Consider the following 21,865-nt stretch of genomic DNA (forward strand, 5'->3'; position numbering starts at 1 on the left):
CTGGGAAAGATTGAGGGCAGGAGGAGAAGGGGATGACAGAGGATGAGATGATTGGATGGCATCACCGACTCAATGGACATGGGTTTGGGTGGACTCCGGGAGTTGGTGATGGACAGGGAGGCCTGGCGTGCTGCGATTCATGGGGTTGCAAAGAGTCGGACACAACTGAGCGACTGAACTGAACTCTGTATAGAAGTTAAATAAGCAGGGTGACAATACACAGCCCTGACGTACTCCTTTCCCAATTTTGAACCAGTCTGTTATTCCATGTTTGGTTCTAACTGTTGCTTTTGGACCCGCATACAGGTTTCTCAGGAGGCAGGTAAGGTCTTCTGGTATTCCCATCTCTTTAAGAATTTTCCACAGTTGGTTGTGATCTACACAGTCAAAGGATTTAGCGTAGTCAATGAAGCAGAAGTAGATGTTTTTCTGGGATTCTCTTGCTTTTTCTATGATCCTATGGATGTTGGTAATTTGATCTCTGGTTCCTCTGCCTTTTCTAAATCCTGCTTGTATATATGGAATTTCTCGGTTCATGTGCTGCTGAAGTCTAGCTTGAAGGATTTTGAGCATTACCTTGTTAGCATGTGAAATGAATGCAGTTGTATGGTAGTTTGAACATTCTTGGCGTTACCTTTCTTTGGGATTGGAATGAAAATTGATCTTTTCCAGTTCTGCATATTGAGTGCAGCACTTAAATAGCACCATCTTTTAGCATTTGAAATGGCTCAGCTGGAATTCCATCACCTCCACTAGCTTTGTTCATGGGAATGCTTCCTAATGCCCACTTGACTTCACACGCCAGGATGTAAGTAAGTGTTTGGACCCAGACATTCTTTCCAGACTCTCTAACTGCTAGCCATGCTTTCTATTGACACGTGTAAGAAAAGCCACATTATTCCTACCTTTTATTTTGTTGAGTCCACCCAAGGAGTCTGAAAGGAAAAGAAGTCTACATAACTGCAGGAAACACACAGGAAATATTTTATTAGCTTCCAGATAGAGAAAAAGGTAGAGTAAAAATATTTCAATAGAAATCCACAGCCCTCCTCAAGGAGCCCACTCGGGCATCCACAGCCCCCCATTCGTGGTAGCGCCTGTAATCCCCCGGCCGCAGCAGGTACTGCCGCCCTCGGTAGTTGGGCATCTCATAGAGGACCCACCAGCCCTCCAGCACATTGAAGGAGTGGATCTCACTGAAGTGGAAACGCTCATGGAGCGAGGAGCAGTCCTCCGTGATCTCCACCATCTGGCCTCGATAGTCCTCTCGCTCGTAGATCCTCAGCCGGTGGGAGCTGGTCTGTGGGTTCAGCAATCAACAGATGGGAAAAGTCAGAAAAGCTAGTCTTTAGCCACCAATCACTCACACCCCTGGGGGAATGGGCATTTAGAACTTTTTTTCTATATCAAAGATGACAAAAAGACAGCTAACACCAGAGTCAACTGTATACAGTTGGGTACACTGCCCACTGCAAAACTGAAGAGAGTGCCATTCACACAGATGAACACAGATTAGCATCATTTTATATTGCAAATTTTACTTATTAAAATAACTGAAGTTGTTCTGGTTTGCCATTCAAAAAAAAAAAAAGATATGTGGGACTTCCCTGATGGTCCAGTGGTTAAGACTCCACCTGTCCAATGAAATGGGTGTGGGTTTGGTCCCTGGCTGGGGAACTAATATCCCACATGCTGTGGGGTGTGGCCAAAATAAAAAGGATATGCATGGTGCTCCCTAGAGTTTTCTAGGACCACAACCTACATGAACCATATTTAGCACCTATTTAGTACCATTTTTAAGCAGCAATTTTATATATAATTTTTGTTCTCTCCTTTATAAAGACCATTGACTTACAGTGGCCTGGAGTTCTCCTTGGAGGATATAAAAATAATTAGATTTTAAAATTAAAAGGCAAATATATCCCTGGCAAAAGGCATTATTTTGGATCTCAGTAGCTTTAGAAGAGGCTGGGGAGAGAGGAAGCAGAATTGCTTTCCCCAGAGTAAGACATAGATTGGTAGCAGTTCAGACCAGACATCTCCTAATCCCTTCCTTTCTGCTTTGAGTCCTGCTTTTCTGAAGTCCTAAAAAGCAAGAGCCATCGTAATGGTTAGGTTTCAGTCCTCAGCTCTAACATATGATCCAGGAAAATACTTTAAGGTTATTGATAAAAACAGAAGCTCAAAATTATGAGGCAGGCCTGTCTAGATCAATAGATTATAAGACGTTTAGGAAAATGGAAGGGAGGCTGTTAGTCCTGGGTGAATCCTGTCTGTCTCTTTGGAGCACTTGGCTTTTATCTGCTCGTTTCTTCCCGACAGGTACGTATTCAGTCTTCCTTCTTCCACCATCAAACCCTCCTTAGCAAAGGTTCTCATAAACAATTCATTCTGAGGCATAAAAAAAAACCACTAATAAGGCATCTTCCATGGTTTGCAAAGGGTTCACATGTCCGTTACCTAATTTCGATCTTCACAACAGCCTGACACACGTGGAGCAACCATTCTGTCTGCTTTTATGAGAAACTAATGACTAGAGCTTTCAGGCTGTAATCAGAAGAGTCAGGACTGGAAGGTGGAAGCCGAGATTTCCAGGCTTCTAATGCCAGTCTAGGTTCTATCAAAGCATTAAATCCTCTGAGGGTCTTTCAAAGTTACCCAAAGTGGTACATTTTCCACAGAACGCTGTCATAGTCAAATTATAGCATCCCTAACTGTGGAATTCCAGGCTGCTTGGGCTTTATTTGGATAGCAGTGGCTTTGCAGGGGCTCCTGGAGTCACATTGCTGGTCAGTTGTTTTGCTGAATCAAAAAGCAGGACTTGAGAAACCCTGGTTGTTCAAAGTAGTCAATATCTGGAGGGCGAAGGGTGGCTTGCCAGGTACCAGGCAATCTCCTATCCACCTCATCTCAGCTCTATGAATTAGCCGCCCTGCTGCTGCTGCTAAGTCACTTCAGTCGTGTCCTACTCTGTGCGACCCCATAGACGGCAGCCAACCAGGCTCCCCCGTCCCCGGGATTCTCCAGGCAAGAATACTGGAGTGGGTTGCCATTTCCTTCTCCAATGCATGAAAATGAAAAGTGAAAGGGAAGTTGCTCAGTCATGTCCGACTCTTAGCGACCCCACGGACTGCAACCTACCAGGCTCCTCCATCCATGGGATTTTCCAGGCAAGAGTACTGGAGTGGGATGCCATTGCCTTCTCCAATTAGCCGCCCCAGTAGCCCCATTTTACAGGTGAGGAAAGACAGAAATAGCCCAGGGACTAGCCTAAGACCACTGGAGTGTGAGGAGTTCATCACCTGTGGCATAGACACTCTGAACAAATACCATGCCACTTTTTCCCAGTAGAGGTGAGTTTAATATTAGCAAAGAAAAGTACAATCTCAATTAAGAGCATTGTATTCTCAATTAAGAGATATTATAAAGGAAAAGAGAACCCGGTTAGAACCAGCAAAGGAAGGCCACCGTCCTACATTCTGACCACAGCTCTGGGGCATCGGTGTGACCCGAGGCCACGGCAGGCCCAGGGGGACCGGACTCACGTGGGGGATGAGGCGGCAGGAGCGGATGGAGTCGTTGAGGCCCATCCACTGCTGGTAGTCGGGGTAGTCACCGCGCCGCAGGAAGTACTGGGGGCCCTGGAAGTTGGGCTGCTCGTAGATCATCCAGCAGCCACTGTCCACGCGGATGGAGTTGCAGCGGCTGAAGTAAGGCTGCAGGTTGGAGTGGTCGCTGCTGCACTCATAGTGGCGGCCCTGGAAGCCCCGGTCCTCGTAGAAGGTGATCTGCGAGGAAGGGAAGGAGAGGCTCAGAGGCCTGGCCTCCAGCCGGGCTGCGGGCCCCTCCCGCCGGCGCGGGGCTCACCTTCCCCATGGTTGCTGGACGCGGGGATGGAGTTCAGTGCGGTGGGGCCGGCGCGCGCTCTATATAGCGGGAGGGCTGCTGCGTTGGCAGAACAACACAAAAGGGGCCCCCGAGTGAGGAGGATTTCCTTTCTGTCTCTTTTCTATATAATGACGGCGGGGGTGGGGTGGGGGACTTACTGTATGTTTTCTCTTAGACTCTCCAGAGCTTTCGAACTGATGACCCGCGTAAAACTGTCACTTGGTGCCTCTGGGGCCTTTAAATGAAGCCTATTCAGGAGATGGGAAGCGAGCAAAAGCGCTTAACCGGGTTAACACTTGTAATGAAATATTTTATTTATCTTTTAAGTATTCTAAGTGATCTCTTTTTGAGGAACTGACACGGGGTAGTGACCGGGTCAGAGGTCAGGATGGGGCCCAGCGGGAGGCGTCTAGATGAGAGCTTTTCCTTGGTGTGAGGATGTGGGACACAGACACCTGCCTTCTGCACAGGACGGTTGAAGGAGGATGGGATTTTCCCCTGAGAGAAGCTTCTCCCATCCTCACGGCTCAGGAGCGGATGCAGTAGACATTACACCGGAGGAAGACAGGTGGTAGGCGCTGGACCCCAGGAAGCCCTGTTCATGCACCTGGCTCAGCTCTGCTCCCTGGAGACTGAGTGGACCACGGTCACCTCCAGACGCAGCCAGTGTCTCCCGGAAGCTCCCAACTCTGGAGTTCATGAGGCAACTCATGGTGGTTATTATTTAACTAACTTTTTAATTAACCAATAATTTTGCAAATTAGGGGCTAAGCCTAATTATTCTGTTGTTGTTATCAGTGCCCAAGTCATGTCTGACTCTTTGCCACCCATTAACTGCAGCATGCCAGGCTTTCCTGTCCCTCCTCATCTCCTGGAGTTTGCCCAAGTTCATGTCCATTAAATCAGTGATGCCATCCAACCATCTCATCCTCCATCGTCCCCTTCTCCTCCTGCCCTCAATCTTTCCCAGCATCAGGATTTTTCCAATGAGTGGGCTCTTTGCATGAGGTGGCCAAAGTATTGGAGTTTCAGCTTCAACATCAGTCCTTCTGATGAGTATTCAGGGTTGATTTTCTTTAGGATGGACTGGTTTGATCTCCTTGTAGTCTAAGGGACTCCCAAGAGTCTTCTCCAGCACCACAGTTCAAAAGCATCAATTATTCAGTGGTCTGACTTCTTTATGGTCCAACTCTCACATCTGTACAAGACTACTGGAAAGACCATAGCCTTGACTAATTAGTTCTAGCTGCGTGCAATTTCAAGGTTATATGCAAATATAACAGATTTACAATCTTACAATCTTGCAAAGACTCTCCCTTCTCTACCTCCCCTGGCTCCTGGGCAAGCCTGGTTGCTCTCTGGTTAATATTCTGGTTCCACAGGCTGGAATCTTCTTTCCTTCCCTTAAACCCCTCCCACCCCACCTCCACCAGCTTCTTCTGGTGCTCCCCTCTTAGAACAGATTTTCTCAACCTCATACTGTTGTGACAGTTTGGGTCAAAAAAATCTCAATTGTGGAGGTCTGTCCGCTGTATTTGAGGATGTTGAACAGCATCCCTGGTCTCAATCTTCTACATGCTATTAGCATCACCCTCATGGTTATGGCAACAAAAATATCTCCAGATATTGTCATATGTCCCCTGGGGGAGCAAAATCAACCCTGGATGCAAACCACTGCTTTAGAAGGATCTTGTCCTCAACTATATGCAACTGTGATACATCCTGTTTCATTCCTCAGTCTGGATTCTTGTTACTTAAGCCTAAAGCCAAAAAACTGTTTGCCTTGAAAATTTTTATTTGAAACACATATGTTTATTAAGACTTTCCCACATTGTTTCTTTCAAAAATTCTAATTTTATAGAAATGTGAAAACTATAGAGAAGAAGAAAGGAGGAAAAAATTAAAATCATAGGACCATATTTTAAAAATCACTGTCAGGACTTCCTTGGAGGTCCAGTGGTCAAGACTCAGTGCTTCTAATGCAGGGTTCAATCCCTGGTTGGAGAACTAAGATCCCACATGCCTCAAGTTGTGACCAAAATCAAAAAACAAAATCACCATGGACAAGTATTTTAAAATCTCCTTTCAGTTCAACAAGATGAAAAAGTCCTAGAGATCTTTGCACAACATCCAAATAGTTAGCAATAGTTGCTCCCTGGGTTGGGAAGATCCCCTGGAGAAGGGAAAGGCTACCCACTCCAGTATTCTGGCCTGAAGAATTCCATGGACTGTATAGTCCATGGGGTCGCAAAGAGTTGGCTTTCCCTGATGGCTCAGTTGGTAAATAATCTGCTTTCAATGCAGGAGACTCTGGTTTGATTCCTGTGTTGGGAAGATCCACTGGAGAAGGGATAGGCTACCCACTCCAGTATTCTTGGACTTCCCTTGTGGTTCATTTGGTAAAGAATCTGCCTGCAATGCGGGAGACCTGGGTTCAACCCCTGGATTGGGAAGATGCCCTGGAGAAGGGAAATGCTACCCACTCCAATATTCTGGCCCGGAGAGTTCTACAGACTGTATAGTCCATGGGGTCGCAAAGAATTAGACACTACTGAGCGACTTTCACGTTCACTGTACTATGTGTTTGAAAAATGGTTAAAATGGTAAATTTCATGTTATGTGTTTTTTTTTTTACCAAAATAAAAAAGACCTCATTCCTCCCCCACAAAAAAAAAAAAAAAACCTCTTAATTTTCACTTCTTTGATCTAATGCTTTTACCTGTAAGAACTTGTCCAAAGGAAATAGCTAAAGGTACATGAAAATGTTATGCACAGTGGCATTTCATCAGAACACTCTTTATAATGTGAAAAATTAGATTCAAACAAAATGTCCAAAATAGTGCATTAACTAGGCAAATTATAGAGCATCTCTCTGATGAGATGCTACACAGCTACCAAAAATCATATTCACAAAGAATTTATTTAAGGATATGGAAAATACTCAACGTATGTTAAAATTTTAACATGAGTATATCATACACTGAAAACTACAAAACATTGCTGAAGAAAAGAAGATATAAATAAATGGAAGAACATCATATGTTCATGGACTGGAAGACTTAATATTGTTCAGATATGAATATTTCCCAAAGTGGTCTACAGATACAATGTAATCCCTGTAAAATTCTAATGATATTTTTTGTGGCAGTAGAAAAAACCCATCCTAAAATTTAGATAGAATCTCAAGGGATCCCGAATACCCAAAACTTTGTGTGTGTGAAGCAATTTTTAATTTTTATTTATTTATTTAATTTTGGCCTTTCCATGTAGTTTGCAGGATCTCAGTTCCCTGGTGGCTCAGACAGTGAAAAATCTGCCTGTAATGCGGGAGACCTGGGTTCAATCCCTGGGTTGGGAAGACCGCCTGAAGGAGGGCATGACAACAGACTCCAATATTCTTGCCTGGAGAACGCCCTTGGACAGAGGAGCCTTGCGGGCTACAGATCATGGGGTCACAAAGAGTCAGACACGACTAAGCACACACAGTTCCCAGACCAAGGATTGAATCTGGAGCGCTGCAAGTGAAAGTGCCAAATTCTAACCACCAGACACCAGGGAACTGCCCAGAAACAATCTTGAAAAAGGAGGACAAAGCTGACATTCTCACACTGATTTCAAAATTACTACAAAATTACACTAATCACAACAGTGTGGTACTGGCATAAAGACAGACATATAGACAAATGGAAGAGTAGAGAACACAGACACAAACTCTTACATATACCGTCAAGTGAATTTTGACAAGGTTCCCAAGACCATTCAATGAAGAAAAAACAGTCTTTTCAACAATGGTACCGGGAAAACTAGATATCCACATGCAAAAGAATGTAGTTGGACCCTTACCTTACAATATGTATTATACAAAAACTAACTCAAAGTGAATTAGAGACCTAAATATAAGAACTAAAACTAAAGAAGGAAAGAAGCAGGTTGCCCTGACTGGACTGACTCCATTTTTAAAAGAAAAGGAGCTGCATCTTACAATTTGGTGGACTTTGAACTGCATACCAGGGAGGCCATAGAGAGAAAATACTAACAGCCAAGCAGGCTTCCTAGACAGATAAAAACCAAAACAGGCAGACCCCGTACCTAGATCTCCCAGAGCCAGAAGGAAAGCAATGTTCACTATATAATCTTAATAATGTTTATTGATGTAGACTAAACTGTATGTCAAGATGTAAATCTATGGCTATAACCTGATTGTATCTCTTACTAACATTGTCCCCGGTGGACTTTAGAGAATGTGGGGATGTGGGCTTGGGCACATATACTTTGGGTATAAAAGGTTGTCACAAAAATCAGTCGGGGTCCCTGGCTAAAAAGGAAACTGCCTCGGACCTGCCAGTGTAATAAACTTCACTCCGCTATCCACGCTGTCCTTCTAAGTGAGTTTGCTTCACAAAACTACAAAACTCTTAGATGAAAACATAGAGGAAAATCTTCATGGGATTAGACTTGGCAATGATTTCCTGGATATAACACTAAAGCATAGGCAATAGATATATTGGAGTCCATCAAGAGAAAGACTTTTGTGCATCAGAGGAGTCTGTCAACAGAGTGGAGAGGCTACCCAGGGAATGTGAGAAACTATTTGTGAATCATGTATGATAAAGGATTGATATTCAAAATGTACAGAGAACTGATACAACTCAGCAAAATCAATAGCAATGCCCCCCTAAAAAAAAAAAAAAAAAACCAATTAAAAAAAAGGCTTGCCCTTTCTCTTCAATGAGGTGGCCAAGCAACAGACTCAGAGATGCAGATCTTTATGAAGACCCTAGTGGGCAAGACCATTACCCTTGAGCCCAGTGACACCACTGAGAATGTCAAAGCTATAATCCAAGACAAGGAGGGCATCCCGCCTGACCAACAGCATCTGATTTTTGTGGGCACACAGCTGGAGAATGGCTGCACTCTGTCAGAATACAATATCCAGAAAGAGTCCACCCTGCACATGGTGCTTTCTCTGCGAGGCAGCATCACTGAGCCTTCCCTCTGCCAGCTCGCTCAGAAACACAACTGCAACAAGATGATCTGCTGCAAGTGTTACACTTACTTGCACCCCCGTGCTGTCAACTGCTGCAAGAAGTGAGGCCAAACCAACAACCTGCGCCCCAAGAAGAAGGTTAAATAAAGCCCCTCCACCGGCTTCTCCTTTGACCGCAGGGTGGCCTCGTGCCCAAGCCCCAAGGCCCTGGGGCCTCAATAAAGTTTCCTTTTCATTGACTGGAGCAGTTAAAAAAAAAAAAGTCTTGATTAGAAGCTTCTCCAAATAAGATAATACGGTGGCCAATAAGCACATGAAAAGATGCTCAACATTGCTAATCATTAGGGATATGCAATTAAATCTACAATGAGATACTTCATACACATTAGAATGACTATTATAAAAAACAGAACAGAAAATAAGTGTTAGTGAGGATGTCAGAGAAACTGGAAAACTTGTACATTGTTGATGGGACTGTAAAATGGTAGAGCCACTGGGGAAGATTGTATGGTAGTTTCTGAGAAATTAAACACTTAATTACCACACGATTCAACATTTCCATTTCTAGGCATACTCAAAAGAATTGAAAGCAGTGACTTAAACAGCTATTTGTATCCCAATGATCATCGCAGCATTCTTTATTATAGCAAAAAGGAAGAAACAACGCAAGTGCCCTTTTAGGAATGGGTGTATGGACACACAGAATGTGGTGTATGTATAGAATGGAATATTATTCAGCATTAAAAAAGGAATACAATTTTGATGAATTTCACAACTTGGACAAACCTTGGAAACATTATCCTAATTGAAATAAGTGAGACACAGGACAAACATATGATTCAATGCATTTGAGATACCTGGAATAGATTTATGAAGAAAGAAAGTAGAATGGTGGTTACCAGGGGCTGGGGGAAGGTGGGAATGGGGAGTTATTGTGTAATGAGTACAGCAGCTTGGGATGATGATAAAGTTCTGAAAATGAATAGTGTTGATGGTTGCATAATGATGTGAATGTGCTTTATGCCACTGAATTGTACACTTAAAAATGCCTATAATGGTAAATTTTATGTATATTTTACTATGATTTTAAAAGTCTTCCATTAGCAACAAGAAAAAAGGGAATCAATTAATTTTTCAAAATTAATTTCTTGATTTTGATAATTCTACTGTGGGTTAGAACTCCATCCTCTCACTGCCAAAGGCTCTCTCCTTGGCTGGGGAACTAAGATCCCACAAGCTGCACGATGTGGCAAAAAAAAAAAAAATTTTTATACTGTAGTTATAAACATTAAAATTAAAAACATTAAAATGGGATGAATCCTAGTGACTTAAATGGAATTAAAAAGCATTTAAAACAGTTTATTTTAACTTACAGTCCTCTTCCTCTTACTTTATAATAAGAGAATAATTAATAAAATTAATGTCTTAAGTTTTTTTTTATTAGTACCTTTCCCTCCTTGGGTTTTCTTCCTCTTTCCCCATTTACTCATTTCATTCTATCTTACACCACCAAAGCTTACGTTTAAGAACTGGTAGTATTTCAGGGTCTTTTTTAATGCTGGGAATTAGTGCTCTGGACACAACTGTGCTGTAGGCGAAACTTGTTAGGCTCTTTCCTTTACTCAACCTTCCTTGTATGTTTCCCCATTTGCAGCTAGCAGCTATGGTACCAGGGACACCAGCTTCAGGATAATACAGATGCTAAATATTGTGGGAAATGGACAAACTTTGCACTCTGATGATAGTGTTGAGCTGCTGAATCAACCATCCCTAAACCCTGGGCTACCCTAGGACTTCCTATCGTGTGAGTAGATTTCCATATTACTTACCCATTTGGTATGGTGTTTTGGCTAATTTCAGTCTAATGTATATAACTGATTCAGATCCATTTTTGGCCAAGGGATTAGGGTACATTCTAACTTGAGGAAACTCCGGGAGATGGTGAAGGATAAGGAAGCCTGGCGTGCTGTAGTCCATGGGATCACAAAGAGTTGGACACAACTGAGTGACTGGACAACAACAACTAATCAAGCTTTGGAGGATGAGTAGTTCACCAGGAAGAAGGTGGGGAAGAGTAATCTGGGTGAGGAAAAGACGTGAGCAAATTCAAAGAGATGTGAAAATGCTTCATGTGCTTGGAAGAGATGGAGTAAAGGATGACTGGGGCCTGGCAATTGGAGAGGAAGTGGATAAGCTGTGGCCAGATTCTTGAAAAGGTAGAATTTTTCTCTGTGGGCAGTGGAACAATATCAGAAGTTTTTAATCAGGGAAATGACTTGACCAGATCCGTCTTTGAGTACAAACATAATCACCGCTCCTCCTTGCTACGATTCTAGCAATGAAATGCAAGACAATAAGCAGCAGGAGAATGTAAATGATAACAATGTTATATTCCCTCTAACCTTATACAGGCAATATATTAATACATATATATACATACATACGGAGAGTATATATACACAGCTATAAATGTATATAACTGTGTGGCTATCATATTTGTATATATGTAGACAGAATACTTGGAGAAGGCGATGGCACCCCACTCCAGTACTCTTGCCTGGAAAATCCCATGGACGGAGGAGCCTGGTAGGCTGCAGTCCGTGGGGTTGTGAAGAGTTGGACACAACTGAGTGACTTCCCTTTCACTTTTCACTTTCATGCATTGGAGAAGGAAATGGCAACCCACTCCAGTGTTCGTGCCTGGAGAATCCCAGGGACGGGGCAGCCAGGTGGGCTGACGTCTATGGGGTCGCACAGAGTCGGGCACAACTGAAGTGACTTAGCAGCAGCAGCAGCAGCAGACAGAATACTGGGCTTCCCCAATGGCTCAAGTGGTAAAGAATCTGCCTCCAATGCAGGAGGCACAGGAGATGCTGTTCAACCCCTGGGTTAAGAAGATCCCCTGGAGGAGGAAATGGCTACCCACTGCAGTGTTCTTGCCTGGAAAATCCCATGGACAGAGCCTGGCGGGCTACTCACAAAAAGTCAGACGTGACTGAGCACACACCTGCATGCATGCAGGGAACGCAGCTGTGGATTATCCTATATATCTAATTCAATTCCTGGTTAGTTGCTTGCAGTGACCTCATGGTAAGAATCTGTATGCTAGTGCTGTCATTATTTTGACAAGAATCTTCCTGATTCCGTAATGGAAAATCTCTGATTTTCTGAACTGTGAGTTCTGAATTCTGATGTACTTCTATTATTAACTGTTTGAAATTAAAACTGGACCTTAGTTTACCTTATATAAAATGAGTGATCTAAGTTAGATAATCTCCAAGTCTGAAATATGTTAAATATCATATGAGTTCACTGCTCTATAATGACTTGCCGTCTACCTTCCCTCTCCCTCCCTCACTTTCTCCCTCTCTTCTTCTTTTTGGGCTGGGGGAAGGGTAGAGATTTTCCATGAGGAATTTCCTTGAGTCTTTGAATAAAGTTCTAAGCAGTTACGTTGGGAAAAGGTATGCTCTGTGTCAACCATAAATGTGTATTGAACTACAAATAACAGAACACCCGTGACAGTGGCATAAAAAAAACGTGGGTTTATTTTACTCCCATTACGAGAAGTTTCAAAGTAAAGGATTGCTGGCCTTGTGTGATGGCTAATTTTATGTCAACTTAACTGGGATTAGGGATGCCCGGATAGCTGGCAAAACATTATTTTTGGGTGTGTCTGTGAGGATATTTCTGGGAGAGATTAGGATTTGAATTGGTAGTCTGAGTAGAGAAGTTCACCTCTACCTATGCCTTATTCAGTCTGTTGAGGGCCTGCATAGACCAAAAAGGCTGTAGAGAGAGTTACTTTCTCCACCTGCAGGAGCTGAAACATCAGTCTTCTGTTCTCAGACATATCAGCACTCCTCGTTCTCAGGCCTTTGGACTCAAGACTGAATTATTCCACCAGCTTTCCTGACTCTGCAGCTTGCAGACTATGGAACTTCTCAGCCTCCATAATCACATGAGCCAGTTCCTAGAATAAATCTCCTCATCTGAGCTTCCCTGGTGGCTCAGACGGTAAAGAATCTGCCTGCAATTCGGGAGACTCGGGTTTGATTCCTTGGTTGGGAAGATCCCCTGGAGAAGGGAATGGCTACCCGCTCCGGTATTCTTGCCTGGAGAATCCCTTGGACAGTGGAGCCTAATGGGCTACAGTCCATGGACTTGGAAAGAGTCGAACACGACTGAGAGACTAACACTTCCACTTCCTTTCATATCTATAGAGATCCTGTTGGTTCTGTTACTCTGGAGAGCCCTAATAAATAGCTACCATTGGTTCAGGGGCTTGACCACATATAGGCCAGCATTTCTGAAACTGTGGCTTCTCCCTCATGCTTGTCACCCCTTGAATGTAAAATGCCTAAAATAAGAGGGAACCTTAGGCAGCTATTCCCTTTCATCAGGAAGACAAAACTTTTTCCAGAACCATCTCCTCTTCTCATCAGCATTTGTCCACTTATGTTTCAATGTCCAAAAAGTGTCATGAGATCAGATAAGAATCAATATCAAACACTTAAAAAAAAAAAAGCAAACTAATGAAAGGAGAAAAATAGAGTCTGCCAGAGATGTGTGAACTTAACTTTTGCATACAACTTAGGGAATTTAGGGAATTTACGGAATGGCACCCCACTCCAGTACTCTTCCCTGGAACATCTCATGGACAGAGGAGCCTGGTGGGCTGCAGTCCATGGGATCACTAAGAGTTGGATATGACTGACTTCACTTTCACTTTTCACTTTCATGCATTGGAGAAGGAAATGGCAACCCGCTCCAGTGTTCTTGCCTGGAGAATCCCAGGGACAGGGGAGCCTGGTGGGCTGCTGTCTATGGGGTCGCACAGAGTCAGACACGACTGAAACGACTTAGCAGCAGCAGCAGTAGGGAATTTAAAAATCTTCTGAAGCCCATTGTGGTAACTAGCTTCAGAATCCTTGATTTGAAAAGTGGGTCACACCATCTGTGAACCTCAATTTTCAGATCTTCACATCTCAAAGAAAAACTGGCGAGATTTCTAGCAAACTAGTCTGAAGCAGAAACATGTTTAAAGGCCAGAGAATCAAATAAGATATGTATTATAGAAGTGTTTCACAAGCTGTAAAGTTCTGCTTCATATGAAAGCATAGTTCTAGTGAGAGAATTTTGTTATCTGAAGATCACACACCTTGATTTCCACTTGTATCTTCTGTGTGAGTATATAAATAAAATAATAAAATAAAAGTAAGACAAAAGGGAAAGCACAAGCAAACCAGTGCCAGGAAAACAGAAAATACTTTATTAGTTTCCAGATTGAGAAACGATGCCTTTATTTCAATAGATATCTATGACTCTTCTCAAGGAGCCCACTTTGGCATTCATGGCCCCCCAGTCATGGTAGCGCCTGTACTCCCCTGGCCGCAGCAGATACTGCCGCCCCCGGTAGTTGGGCAACTCATAGAGGACCCAGGAGCCTTCCAGCACATTGAGAGAGTGAATCTCATTGAAGTGGAAGCGGTCTTGAAGAGAGGAGCAGTCTTCAGTGATCTCTATCATCTGGCCTCTGTAATCTTCCCTCTCATAAAGTCTGAGCCTGTGAGAGCCAGCCTGGCCCATCCAGAGGTGGAAAGAGGAGAAAAGCAAACCATGAAATGATTCCAACACATTCATGCCATTCAGTTTGGTGAGGCTCAAGCCATTTTCAAGTATAAGGTAAAAATGAATTACTTCTGAATCTTTATATACTCCTCATTTTCAAAGGTGAAAATTCAGTACCTTTTCAAGATTGTAAAGTGTGACTAAAAATTAAGAAGGAACTCTTGTACTTCAATACATTCATATATTTCCCAGGACAAACTGTTAACCATGCTCAGGACACTGTACCATAGAGAAACCAAACCTTTAACAGCTTATTACTATTTTTGCCATTTTGAAGATTTTTTTTTTAGTTTTTCAGGCATGCGTGTTTGAACAAGAAAATCAGTTTATGAAATGAATGATCCTACATTGAGTTTAAAATAAATCTTGGAAAGATCACCAAGGACTTAGATGCTTCTGAAGTCTCTCAGTTAAATGCTTGATTTTCATTTAATAATTTATGAATGAGGAAAAATGAGAAAGAAAAATCAGTCAGCCCAAGGACTGATTCAAAACTTTTCAAAAACCTTAGCGTTTTAACACACATGTGAACTCTGTGTAGCCCACATGTAAAATCTCTGTGTCATTCTCCCTTGACAAAAAGCACTTTTATTTGTACAGGTAGGAAAAACTAAAATATACAAGTGGGGAGCAAAAAGGTGAAAGGGTGTTACAAAAACTAACCCTTGTAAAAGTATCCTTTACCACTCCTATCTGCTCAGAAAGTAGCACCTAATTATTTTTTTTTGAAATATTAGTGATATTAGTGGTTTTTCTACAACTCCATTGTAAATAATTCCAGGTCAGGACCTCTATCTTATACATGCTCAGGGCTGCAAATGCATTCTTACTCAATACATATTTGTTGATTAACTGGTACCTGGGCAACAATTCATGGGGTTGCAAAGAGTTAGACAGGACTGAGCGACTGAACTGAACTGAACTGAACTGGGCAACAATTTGCTTTTGTTCTGAGCAAATTATATTGAACTAATATACAATAATATACAACAGCTTACTTTCCCTCTCAAACTCTGTTATTCTGAATGATCACTACTCCAAATGTTGAACCTCTGTCTGAAACTATCCCTTCTGAGTCCACAGGGTCCGGATCTGCTACGGAAATGGACTCACGTGGGGGATGAGGCGGCAGGAGCGGATGGAGTCGTTGAGGCCCATCCACTGCTGGTAGTCGGGATAGTCACCGCGCCGCAGGAAGTACTGGGGGCCCAGATAGTTGGGCTGCTCGTAGATCATCCAGCAACCGCTGTCCACACGCACCGAATTGCAGCGGCCCAGGTAAGGCTGCAGGTTGGAGTGGTCGCTGCTGCACTCATAGTGGCGGCCCTGGAAGCCCCGGTCCTCGTAGAAGGTGATCTGCAAGGAAGGGAAGGAGAGGCTCAGAGGCCTGGCCCTCCAGCCGGGCTGCAGGCCCCTCCCGCCGGCGTGGGGCTCACCTTCCCCATGGCTGCTGGATGCGGGGATGGAGTTCAGTGCGGTGCGGCCGGCGCGCGCTCTATATAGCGGGAGGGCTGCTGCGCTGGCAGAACAACACAAAAGGGGCCCCCGGGGTGAGGAGGGGATGTTTGTGTTCTCTTTTTACTCTTCGCTGTCAGAGTCCATGGGGCTTATTGTGGAGTTCGGTCCCATTCTCTCTGGAGTTTCTATCACTGGCTGATGCTAGATGAGACAGTTTGAAAAAAAAAAAAAAGCAATCTGGGACATTGTCTATTTAATAATAGAAGTAGAGCTTCAGCCATTTCATATATATTCCAATCATTTATTTCTATGAGTTGGGGAAAAACAAGAAAATGTAAGTGGCCCAACAAAAAAGGCAGAGTCTTGATATGGCAAATAGAAATTAAGCTCTAAGAAGTATGTGCCATAATATTGAATGCTAATTGTTAATCAGAAAGAAATGACCTTTACTTAATATTGAAAATTTCAAATTAGTCCTTTAAGAGAGCTTCTTCATTAAAAAGTGTAAGAAGTTATAATGTTTTACCAAGAGGGTTCCCAAAATGTCAAACTTTCTGTATGGTAAAAAACCAAAAACAACATATACAAATCTTTAGCATTTGGTCTAATTTTGTTGCCGTTGTGCATGGAAGTAGATTGAAGATTAGGTGTTTCATCTTGGCTACTTATAATTCAAAAGAGAGAATAGCTTTAAGATGCTTCATCTCAGAAAGAAGAAATAAAAGGAAATTTTCTATGATACAAATGAAGTTATTTATAAAACAAAACAGACTCACAGACTTAGCAAACTTATGGTTACCAGGGAGGGAAAGGTGGAGAGAAGGGATAGTTAGGGAGTTTGGGATGGACATGTGCACACTGCTATATTTAAAATGGATAACCAACAAGGACATAATGCACAGGGATCTCTGCTCAATGTTATGTGGCAACCTGGATGGCAGAGGAGTTTGGGGGAGAATGAACACATGTGTATGTGTGGCTGAGTCCCTTTGCTGTCCATCTGAAACTGTCACAATGTTGTTAATTGGCTATATGCCAATATAAAATAAAAAGTTAAATAAAATAAAAGGGTAAAGTCTAAAAGTTCAAAGAAATAAAAAAAGGTAATGCATGTAAAACACAAAACCAGATTACCCCTTAGGTTATTGTAAAAGAAAATCAAATTCCTAAGAAAACTGTTTCTGGTGGGCTCTAGATACACCTTTGTTCAATGGGGAGCAAGATTACACAAAGCTTTTGACTTAGAGGGAATTAACTGCATGAACACAAAGAGGAACTATAGCTGGAATGATATGGGTAGAATGAGGAATAAATATCTAGAAGCTGTGACTCTGGTCTTTAGAAAGCGTTTATCAGTCTGGAAGAGGATAATTTGATGAACTGGAAAGAGCACTGGAATGGAAGATGACCTGTGCCTTTAGCCTCTTCCATGTTCAAAGAATTAGTCACTCATTGAAGTATTTGTCTTTACTTTGGGTCTTAAATCTTTCAAAGTTGATATTTATGTATTAGATACCACTTATGCACAATATGATGTTTCAGTTCTTGTTATCCAGTATGAAAGTCATGTGTTTGCAGAATTACTTATGTTAGTCTAGTGCAGTATACTCAGCCAGAATCTAAAGAATCAAAATCATCATAATTAAAAATTTTTTAAATAAAAATGAAAAATAAAAGTCCATTAAAAAAATCATCATTTTACTCAGAGTTGTTTCTGTGGGGAGAGTGTAGATAGGTGAAAACAGTAAAATACAAGAAACAACCAGAATGCAGAGTCCCAGAGATTACCTAGAGAAGCAGTATTGGGATGTCAGTGGGGACCACTGACTCAGCTGACATGCAGCTACAGCTGAAATTTAGGATACAACTGAAGGCCTAAGGGACTTCCCTGGTGGCTCAGACAGTAAAGAATCTGCCTACAATGCTGGAGACCTGGGTTCAATCCCTGGGTCGGGAAGATTCCCTAGAGAAGGGAATGGAAATCCACTCCAGTATTCTTGCCTGGAGAATTCCATGGATGGAGGAGCCTGGGGGTCCATGGGGTCACAAAGAGTCAGACATGACTGAGCAAGTAACACTTCCACTTCCAACTGAAGGACCAAAACGAGGACATGTTGGGTTTGGCTTTTTTCATTAACTGGGAAGAAGAAAGGCTTTATTTCAGCCTGGGGGAAGAAATAGGGAACCATCCCCCCCCACCACCACTTCTCATACAATTGAAATGTAAATATCTTGTGCCAAAATGTGGCTTAATTTCAATGCTATACAGAAAATTCTGGAGCTTCCATGGTGGCTCAGATGGTAAAGAATCTGCCTGCAATGCAGGAGATCCAGGTTCAGTCCCTGGGTTAGGAAGATCACTTGGAGAAGGGAACAACTACCCCCTCCAGTATTCTTGCCTGGAAAATCCATGGACAGAGGAGCCTGGAGGGACTACAGTCCATGGGGTCGCAAAAAGATGGACATGACTGAGCAACTATCACTTTCACAGAAAATTGTAGGAGTGACAAATGTACACAATACCGTAGTATGCTAAGTGAACATAGGTTAAGGCCTGACACTCCTTGCATCTGTGGCCAGAAGCAGAGCTCTGCACGAGTTGTCTGGGAATTGTCTTTGGAGGGAGAGCAAGAAAGAAGAAACATCCTGTTTCCTGAGCTCTGGTCCAGGAAGTAACCCTTAGTCACTCTATAAGTATTCACATTGTTTCAAACAAAAGTGAAGAAAAAAGGGACTAGTTCAGGTTTGGCTTTTGTTGCATGCAGGTTTAATGATTTGTATAGCTAGTGTAAGTAGGTTAGTAAGGAAGGCACATTGAAAGCTGAGATCGATTGAAAGCTAAGCCTCTTGCTCCAAACAGTTAGCCAAAGTGTGGTTTTGAAGGGAACGTTTTTGACAGAAATTAAAAGTGCTACTCCAGTGAGCAGGCTTCCCATGTGGCTCAGTGCAGGAGACATGGATTCGATCCCTGGGTGGGGATGATCCCCTGAAGGAGGAAATGGCCCCAGTATTATTCTTGCCTGGAAAATTCCATGCACAGAGGAGTCTGGCAGGCTATAGTCCACAAGATTGCAAAGAGTTGGACATGACTGAGCAACTGAGCTTGCATGCACACACGCATTCCAGTAAACACACTAATGAAGAAAGTGAAACAGCCTTATTGCCCATATGTATAAAGTTTGAGTAGTCTGGATGGACAATCAAACCATCCACTACATTCTCTTAAGCCAAAACCTAAACGAGAGTAAAAGAGAACCTAACTCTTTTCAATTCTATGAAGATTGAGAGAGGTGAGGAAACTGCAGAAATAAAGCTTGAATTTAGCAGAGGTTGTTCTTGAGGTTTAAGGAAAGAAGCCATCTCTATAATATAAAACTTCAAAGTAAAGCAGCAAGTGCTGATGTAGAAATTGCAGCAAGTCATCCAGGAGATCTAGCTCAGATAATTAATGAAGGTGTCTACACTAAATAACAGATTTTCAATTTAAATGAAACAGCCTTATGTTGGAAGAAGTTGCCACCTAGCACTTTCACAGCTAAAGAGGAGAAGTCAGTGCCTGGCTTAAAAGCTTCAAAGGACAGACTCTCTTTTTAGGAGCTAATTCAGCTAGTGATCTTAAATGAAGCCAGTTCTCATTTACCATTTCAGAAATCCTAGTCATTCAGAATTATGCAGAATCTACTCTGCCTGTGATCTGTAAAAGGAACAACAACACAGACTGAATGATAGACCATCTGTTTACGATATGGTTTACTGAATATTTTAAGCTCACTGTTGAGACTTACGGCTCCAAAAAAAGATTCTTTTCAAAATAGTACTGTCAGTGACAAGGCATCTGGTCACCCAGTAGCTCTGATAGAGATGTACAATAAGATTAATGTTATTTTCATTCCTGTTAACACAACATCCCTTCTGCAGCCCATGGATCAAGGAGTGATTTTGACTTTCAAATCAGAGTATTTAGGAAATACATTTGATAAGCCTTTCAGTTCAGCTCAGTTCAGTTCAGTTGCTCAGTCGTGTCCAACTCTTTGTGACCCCATGAATCACAGCATGCCAGGCCTCCCTGTCCATCACCAACTCCTGGAGTTCACTCAGACTCACGTCCATCGAGTCAGTGATGCCATCCAGCCATCTCATCCTCTGTCGTCCCCTTCTCCTCCTGCCCCCAATCCCTCCCAGCATCAGTGTCTTTTCCAATGAGTCAACTCTTCGCATGAGGTGGCCAAAGTACTGGAGTTTCAGCTTTAGCATCATTCCTTCCAAAGAAATCCCAGGGCTGATCGCCTTCAGAATGGACTGGTTGGATCTCCTTGCAGTCCAAGGGACTCTCAAGAGTTATCTCCAACACCACAGTTCAAAAGCATCAATTCTTCGGCACTCAGCCTTCTTCACAGTCCAACTCTCACATCCATATATGACCACAGGAAAAACCATAGCCTTGACTAGACGGACCTTTGTTGGCAAACTAATGTCTCTGCTTTTCAATATGCTTTCTAGGTTGGTCATAACTTTCCTTCCAAGGAGTAAGCGTCTTTTAATTTCATGGCTGCAGTCACCATCTGCAGTGATTTTGGAGCCAAAAAAAATAAAGTCTGACACTGTTTCCACTGTTTCCCCATCTACTTCCCATGAAGTGATGGGACCGGATGCCATGATCTTCGTTTTCTGAATGTTGAGCTTTAAGCCAACTTTTTCACTCTCCTCTTTCACTTTCATCAAGAGGCTTTTGAGTTCCTCTTCACTTTCTGCCATAAGGGTGGTGTCATCTGCATATCTGAGGTTATTGATATTTCTCCCAGCAATCTTGATTCCAGCTTGTGTTCCTTCCAGTCCAGCATTTCTCATGATGTACTCTGCATAGAAGTTAAATAAGCAGGGTGACAATATACAGCCTTGACGTACTCCTTTTCCTATTTGGAACCAGTCTATTGTTCCACGTCCAGTTCTAACTGTTGCTTCCTGACCTGCATACAGATTTCTCAAGAGGCAGGTCAGGTGGTCTGGTATTCCCATCTCTTTCAGAATTTCCCACAGTTTATTGTGATCCACACAGTCGAAGGCTTTGGCATAGTCAATAAAGCAGAAATAGATGTTTTTCTGGAACTCTCTTGCTTTTTCAATGATCCAGAGGATGTTGGCAATTTGATCTCTGGTTCCTCTGCCTTTTCTAAAACCAGCTGAACATCAGGAAGTTCACAGTTCACGTATTGCTGAAGCCTGGCTTGGAGAATTTTGAGCATTACTTTACTAGCATGTGAGATGAGTGCAATTGTGCGGTAGCATTGCTATATGTGCATCTCAAGCATGTTTATTTTTAGCACAAGAAATGGGCAGTTCTGGATTGTTAAAATTTCTCCTTAGGACAGGAGGATTTCAGTGGAGGTTTGTACCTCAAGACTAGTGGGCTAGGGACTTCTCTGGTGGTCCAGTGGTTAAGACTTTGCCTTCCAATGCAAGAAGTGCCTGTTTGATCCCTGGTCAGGGAACTAAGAGCCCACATGCCTCTTGGCCAAAAACCCCAAACATAAAACAGAAGCCATAGTGTATCAATTCAATAAACACTTTAAAAAATGGTCCACATAAAAAAAATCTTTATAAAAAAGAAACTAGTGGGCTAGAAAAAGGGTCAGAAAGGTAGGAGTGGGATGAGGGTAGAAGTAGCCAAAGGGCCAAAGGCTGGAATTAGCTACTCCTGCCATACAATCTTTTATCTGTTGTGTCAAAACTAATTTTTTTTTCCTATTCACTGAAAACTGTTTTCACTGGACTTGTTGTCCCATAAAAGAGAAAAAAGTGTCGCAGAAAGGCAAGGTATGTAAAGTGAAAGTGGCTCAGTCGTGTCCAACTCTTTGGGACCCCATGAACTATACAGCCCATGGAATTCTCCAGGCTAGAATA

The 21,865-nt window shown here is 42.6% G+C and overlaps 3 protein-coding genes across 4 annotated transcripts; 1 reads left to right on the plus strand and 2 right to left on the minus strand.

The window, feature by feature from the left end:
- Window positions 1-1,027: 1,027 nt before the first annotated feature.
- Window positions 1,028-3,876, minus strand: LOC109576774 (gamma-crystallin F). The gene is made up of 3 exons (XM_019985402.2): window positions 3,868-3,876; window positions 3,546-3,788; window positions 1,028-1,300 (listed from the first exon to the last, which is right to left on the minus strand). Exons 1-3 carry the CDS (start codon window positions 3,874-3,876, stop codon window positions 1,028-1,030), a joined length of 525 nt encoding a protein of 174 aa, XP_019840961.1.
- Window positions 3,877-8,022: 4,146 nt separating this feature from the next.
- Window positions 8,023-8,980, plus strand: LOC109576783 (ubiquitin-ribosomal protein eL40 fusion protein-like). Of its 2 annotated transcripts, XM_019985416.2 has the most exons (2): window positions 8,023-8,741; window positions 8,829-8,980. In XM_019985416.2, exons 1-2 carry the CDS (start codon window positions 8,645-8,647, stop codon window positions 8,978-8,980), a joined length of 249 nt encoding a protein of 82 aa, XP_019840975.1. In that variant the 5' UTR covers window positions 8,023-8,644. The 2 variants fall into 2 exon arrangements, with proteins under 2 accessions (XP_019840975.1, XP_070656835.1); XM_070800734.1 differs by having other exon boundaries at window positions 8,023-8,980.
- A 5,202-nt stretch (window positions 8,981-14,182) lies between these two features.
- On the minus strand, window positions 14,183-15,951 carry LOC109576799 (gamma-crystallin D). Its single transcript, XM_019985423.2, has 3 exons — window positions 15,943-15,951; window positions 15,620-15,862; window positions 14,183-14,455 (listed from the first exon to the last, which is right to left on the minus strand). The coding sequence occupies exons 1-3, from the start codon at window positions 15,949-15,951 to the stop codon at window positions 14,183-14,185; spliced, it is 525 nt and encodes a 174-aa protein (XP_019840982.1).
- Between the last annotated feature and the right edge of the window lie 5,914 nt (window positions 15,952-21,865).

This window comes from Bos indicus, chromosome 2 (genome assembly GCF_029378745.1).
Source record: "Bos indicus isolate NIAB-ARS_2022 breed Sahiwal x Tharparkar chromosome 2, NIAB-ARS_B.indTharparkar_mat_pri_1.0, whole genome shotgun sequence".
Lineage (NCBI taxonomy): Eukaryota > Metazoa > Chordata > Mammalia > Artiodactyla > Bovidae > Bos > Bos indicus.

Coding starts and splice junctions, on each gene's coding strand:
- LOC109576799 (XM_019985423.2), bottom strand. Junction 14,456..15,619: donor CCTGCCGCCTCATCCCCCAC/GTGAGTCCATTT, acceptor TGGATGGGCCAG/GCTGGCTCTCACAGGCTCAG.
- LOC109576783 (XM_070800734.1), top strand. CDS start 8,645: ATGCAGATCTTTATGAAGACCCTAGTGGGCAAGACCATTACCCTTGAG.
- LOC109576774 (XM_019985402.2), bottom strand. Junction 1,301..3,545: donor CCTGCCGCCTCATCCCCCAC/GTGAGTCCGGTC, acceptor CTGAACCCACAG/ACCAGCTCCCACCGGCTGAG.